The sequence below is a fragment of the Colobus angolensis genome, unplaced genomic scaffold (genome assembly GCF_000951035.1).
Source record: "Colobus angolensis palliatus isolate OR3802 unplaced genomic scaffold, Cang.pa_1.0 Scaffold30, whole genome shotgun sequence".
Taxonomy (NCBI): Eukaryota; Metazoa; Chordata; class Mammalia; order Primates; family Cercopithecidae; genus Colobus; species Colobus angolensis.
The window spans coordinates 11,718,859-11,724,946 of record NW_012116266.1 but is presented as its reverse complement, the minus strand read 5'-3'; the positions used below and the strand labels follow the sequence as shown (position 1 = coordinate 11,724,946).

General features: G+C 45.3%; 1 protein-coding gene across 1 annotated transcript; it reads left to right on the top strand.

The window, feature by feature from the left end:
• Positions 1-1,094: 1,094 nt before the first annotated feature.
• Positions 1,095-3,127, top strand: MARS2 (methionyl-tRNA synthetase 2, mitochondrial). The gene has a single exon (XM_011949978.1). It carries the CDS (start codon positions 1,129-1,131, stop codon positions 2,968-2,970), a length of 1,842 nt encoding a protein of 613 aa, XP_011805368.1. The 5' UTR covers positions 1,095-1,128; the 3' UTR covers positions 2,971-3,127.
• Positions 3,128-6,088: the final 2,961 nt, after the last annotated feature.

The window sequence follows — 6,088 nt, the reverse complement described above, 5'->3', positions numbered from 1 at the left end:
AGATCTAAATCACTGGTAATTTTCCAGTTCAGTGTTTCTCAAACTTTAATGTGACTCAGAATCACCTTAAAATCTAAATTACTGGGCCCTACCCTCAGAGTTTTCTGATTCAGTAGGTGCGGGATGGGGCCTAAGCATATACATAGTGAACGAAGTTCCAGGTGCTGCTAGTTCTGCTGCTCTGGGGACCACACTCTGAAACCACTTGTAGTTCTTAGAGTGGGTTGTAGGTTCACAGCTGCTCCATTTTATTATTAAATGTTTATGCTACTTAAATGAAAAAAAAAAGATAAAAAATGAGAGTGTGTTATGAACCAGGGATTAACATTAATTCAATTCTGGGCTCCTGAGGTTTCCTTCCCTAAAAAAGATTCTAGGGTTCCATTACTAAAAGCAAACTTGAGAAACACTATTTTAGAAGAACTTAAAGACCATTAAAAAAATTAACTATTTTTGAGAAATAAATTTGAAAATTATTCTTTATGTGAACAGTGACAGCATATTGCACTCCACTTTCCTGGATCTCAATAAACTTTGGCAAGAACTTGGCAGATCACAAATCTATTTTTGTTGATTCAACAAAAACTGTTTAAAGACTTCCATTCTCAGTTCTTATCCTTCTCTCGAGTGCTGTAGGTAATGATTTTTCATCTTTTTTCTCTCCCTCCCTTCCGGATTGATTTAGGCTCTGAGATAAAATTTAGATGACGTTTGCGATATTGACTGGGCATGTGCAGAGCCCTCTACTCTGTCTTGCAGGATGCCATCCACGGACGGGGTTTAGACAAACGGCTGAATATAAAACTCTTGCCTACAAACAGCTCAGCCTAGAGGGGGAAACATTCATAAATATAAAATTACAATCCAAAGCAGGAAACACAGTGTAGTATACAAAGACAAAGAGGTTCGTCTTCTTTCACAGCCCCTCCTAAGCCCGGCGACTCTGAGCTATTTTTCTGGCAAGTCGCGGTCCGCTGCGGCCCTTTGGCGCCGCGGCTTTCGGCCTGCGGAGGGCGCAGGCGCGGGCGGGTCGGGGCGGGGCAGGGCGGGGAAGGCGTTGAAGGCCCGCTCTGGGGGCCGAGTTTCACTGGTTTTCCGGTCGAAAGCTGCGGCGCGACCCGGCTGCGCATGCGCCTTTCACACGTGCTGTCAGAACACCGCCTCCTCCGCTTGCGGCCGGTCTGCACCATGCTGCGAACGTCTGTCCTCCGGCTGGTAGGACGCACGGGGGCTAGTAGGCTCTCTGTCCTGGAGGACTTCGGTCCACGCCACTACAGTTCGGGCTCCCTCAGTGCCCGCGATGATGCTCGTGATGCGCGCGCCTACTTCACTACACCCATTTTCTACGTGAACGCGGCGCCGCACATCGGGCACCTGTACTCGGCACTACTGGCGGACGCCCTATGCCGCCACCGTCGCCTCCGAGGTCCCAGCACGGCCGCCACGCGATTCTCTACTGGTACCGACGAGCACGGGCTCAAGATTCAGCAGGCAGCAGCTACTGCGGGCCTGACCCCGACCGAGCTGTGCGACCGAGTCTCCGAGCATTTCCAGCAGCTTTTCCAGGAGGCCGGTATCTCCTGCACTGATTTCATCCGCACCACGGAGGCCCGGCACCGGGTGGCTGTGCAGCACTTCTGGGGGGTGCTTAAGTCCCGCGGTCTGCTCTACAAGGGCGTCTATGAAGGTTGGTATTGCGCCTCCGACGAGTGCTTCCTGCCTGAGGCCAAGGTCACCCGGCAGCCGGGCCCATTGGGGGATTCGTTTCCTGTATCTCTCGAGAGCGGGCATCCAGTCTCTTGGACCAAGGAAGAAAACTACATTTTCAGGCTTTCCCAGTTCCGGGAGCCACTCCAGCGGTGGCTGCGGAGCAACCCTCAGGCGATCACCCCCGAACCATTTCATCACGTAGTTCTTCAGTGGCTGGACGAGGAGCTGCCCGACCTGTCCGTGTCTCGCAGAAGTAGCCACTTGCACTGGGGCATTCCGGTGCCCGGGGATGATTCGCAGACCATCTATGTATGGCTGGATGCCCTGGTCAACTACCTCACTGTAATTGGCTACCCAAATGCTGAGTTCAAATCTTGGTGGCCGGCCACCTCTCATATCATAGGTAAGGACATTCTCAAATTCCATGCCATCTATTGGCCTGCCTTCCTCTTAGGGGCCGGCATGAGCCCGCCACAGCGCATCTGTGTCCATTCCCACTGGACAGTCTGTGGCCAAAAGATGTCCAAGAGCTTGGGCAACGTGGTGGATCCTAGGACTTGCCTTAACCGCTATACTGTGGATGGCTTCCGCTACTTTCTCCTGCGGCAGGGCGTCCCCAACTGGGACTGTGACTACTATGATGAAAAGGTGGTTAAGTTGCTGAACTCCGAGCTGGCAGATGCCTTGGGAGGTCTCTTGAACCGATGCACTGCCAAAATAATAAATCCTTCTGAGACCTACCCAGCCTTCTGCACTACCTGCTTCCCCAGTGAGCCAGGGTTGGTGGGGCCATCAGTTCGTGCTCAGGCAGAGGATTATGCTCTGGTGACCTCAGTGGCCACTTTGCCAAAGCAGGTAGCAGACCACTATGATAACTTTCAGATATATAAGGCTCTAGAGGCCGTGTCCAGCTGTGTCCGGCAAACTAATGGTTTTGTCCAAAGGCATGCACCATGGAAGCTGGACTGGGAGAGCCCAGTGGATGCTCCCTGGCTGGGTACTGTGCTTCATGTGGCCTTGGAATGTTTGCGAGTCTTTGGGACTTTGCTGCAGCCTGTCACCCCAAGCCTAGCTGACAAGCTGCTGTCCAGGCTGGGGGTTTCTGCCTCAGAGAGGAATCTTGGAGAGCTCTATTTCTTGCCTCGATTCTATGGACATCCATGCCCTTTTGAAGGGAGGAGGCTGGGACCTGAAACTGGGCTTTTGTTTCCAAGACTAGACCAGTCCAGGACTTGGCTGGTGAAAGCCCACCGGACCTAGAAACTCAGTTCTTACCGGCTTGTGGTAAAAAAGCAAATGTGTTATTTTTTTATTTCTCATTTTCAGGAAAGTTATACTAGTAGTTTCTTAAGTTTGGAATCAAATGAGCACATAAGCTCTGTCCCTGTGAAAAGAGGTTTGTAGGCTTTCAGGTGCCACTGTCCTTTGAGCATTGTGTGTCTAAGATGTCTTCAGGGGAAAGATGGGTAAGAGACAGTGTTGCTAATGCTGTTCCTTCTTTGTGCCTCCTTCCAAACCACACTTGTTTGCCCAAACTACCTCATGGCTTGTTTTTCATTGGCCTGGCCTCTGCTTCTCAGGCTAATTAGTGGAGTCACTCCTTTCATTGAGGGTCAGGGTTGGAGGCCCCTTACCGGGGCTTTTACAGGGGGATCTTACCTTGTTACACATGTTGGGTTTCCTGATAAAAAGAGAGTATTTTATTAAACCTTTGAACCAGTGTCCTAGACCAGATGATTTTTGCCCATGTGCATCCCCATTTAAATCCCTACAACTAAGGCTCCTTGCTTTAATAGTCCAACAGTTGGGTTGTGTAACATCACACTTCAACCAGTAGATGGCTCTAGTTTCACACATTTAATTACTAAAGATTGATGTTTCAGAATATTTAGAATAAATTCGTTTTCTGCTTTCTAATTTTGCAGATCTTTACATTTTTATTGCTTTTCTTAAAATAAGGGATAGCTTTGCAACCACTATTGTTTTAATGGAAAGCAGAAAACCCCCCAAACTTATCAGAATCCTCCTTCTTTTTCAGACTACTGAAAAATGACATTTACTCTGTTAAATGTTTAATAAGTGAATAAGTAAACGTATCAAGTTGTTTATATAATAAATTATAAAACTCGAGGCATTTGGTATGTTAAAAATTTTAAGCTTTAATATGATTTAAAAATTTGTAAATAGTTCAAAAAGGCCATGTTTTCTTTAAATTTCTTATAGTCTTAATTTTGTTATCCATGTACATAATTTACCTCATGATTTCTTTTGACCAATCAGGATCTATAATACAATATAGAAATTGTGTAATAATTATTATAAATGTTAATACACTTAACTTTCAAGTAATTTTAACTGATTATTTCTTTTGCTCTTTTAACTTAAGTTATTAAAGTTTAAAAGTTTGTAAGTACCTTATTCATATCTGTTCTGTTGCATTCGTTGAAGGTGATGGTGAAAGGAACTGACCAATGCTTCAGGAATCTCAAACTGGATTTAGGAATCTCTAAGGCTCCATAAGAGAACATCACAGAGAAGATGTTAGCAATTTATACAGTGACTACAACATAGTAAGCCAGAGTTATGTCTCATAGGTGATTAGACAGCTGGGCCAAAGTTCAAAACGAGAACTTGCTTTGGAATATACATTCTAAGTATGGTAGCAAGTAGAGAGGGCCCACAGTGAAGTAAACTACTGTACGGGTAGTTCCCCTGGAATTATTCTAGGTGCCGCCATTCAGTTCCAGTTTCCGTTTATTAATCAGCAAAATGAGGAATTTTTTGTTGGTGGAATGTTGTTTAGAAGACAATGCTTGAAGGCTTTCTAAAGGTGGAAGGACTGTTTCCACAAATGTTCCTTGAAACCCTTCTTATTATTAAGTCTGGGCTTTCCACATGACATGTTCAAGTTAACTGCTGGGGTTATTAGCACAGACTACTGGGGCATAGGATGTAGGAGTATAGTATCTCCTATAGGTGGATAGAGCAGAGAGTGGAAAAAAATAACATGTATTTACATGGATGAAGGAAAACATATTTGAAAACCAGTGAGATGATAACCTCTGCCTTTGAAGTACTCTTATAGCAGTGTTACAGTTCCTACCATGGATGGAGACAGTGTCTTCCACTTGAATGATCTTTCCTATAGCCTAGTGCTGGTCAATACAATGGACCTTTGCTTGCTGGAGGGTGTCAATGGAGTTCTTTTAGTGCAGTCTGTCATTTGTGCAGGCACTTAGCTGGCTACCTGGATATTTGTGATACTGGAGGACACAAGAACATAGGGGAACCAGACAGGACACGGCGTAATTATTACAAAGCAGGATATTTTAAATGGAGGAATGTGTGGTAAATTGGATCTGACTTCTGTGGTGATACTGAAGATAAACCAGTTGGATTCTCTGTAGGAGGCACAATAGATACAGCAAATATTCTTTGAGTATTCAGTGATGTGTTTGAGTTGATCCAGCAGTTTAAGAATAGCAAATGGAGAATAGGTGAAAACTGGAGGGGATGTATTTCCAAGAGGGGGCATCCTAACCACTTTTGGTAGAAGATTATACAGTTGTAGAATTCTCCAGCACTGTTAATACTTTATCTGGCGTTTTCTGGATTCCTTCACCAGAAAGTAAATGTCTTCCAAATACTACCCTTGAAGTTCTCAGATACTCATTTTGGTGTGTTCCTGGAAGCAGTATTGCAGGAGGTGATAGAGCACTGCCTAGATCAGGTATTCATGGATGTCACATTAGGAGAGTGATAAAAAGACCTCAACTCGGCAGACTGTAATCCTCTCTGTGAAGTCATGTGAGAAGTGGGCAATGCATATTTTAAGTGGCAGCATTATATACTGGAGGGCTGTTTCGCAAGTGAACTCATAGATTAGACACCTCAGAAGTCAGAAGACCTGTGGCTATAGGAAGGATCATAAGAAATATATATAATCTCTGATTTTATTGAAACCTCAGTTTATTCTGCATGTAGACCTCATTATTTCTCTTAAGAATCTGTGGACTTGTAGGGGCTATGAAGAGCTCAATAAATTGAATACTAAGTTGATGTCAGAGTACTTAAGAAGGGCCTAGGCTGGAACATGGGCCCTGGGACACTGGTCTTCCCCCTTCCCCCCACCCCTCAAGGTGGTTGTTCCTGTGATTGGGACTTAGCTCTTTAGCTCCGGGAAATGTCAAAACTGAAGTGAAACCAGTAGTTGGTCAGGTTGTGAGCCCTCAATGAGGATGACATCAAGGGTCCTTGCCTTGTCTTTTGTCAGAAAGTGAGTATCAATGGACCTAAAAGGGTGTGGACATATTGACAGCCATTTGTCTATCTTTGCAGCAATGATTTACTAGTTCAGAGAGCTTGGGAGGAGCTAGGA

What these genes read in the sequence shown, in the direction of transcription:
- MARS2 (XM_011949978.1), top strand. Translation starts at nt 1,129, where the DNA reads ATGCGCCTTTCACACGTGCTGTCAGAACACCGCCTCCTCCGCTTGCGG.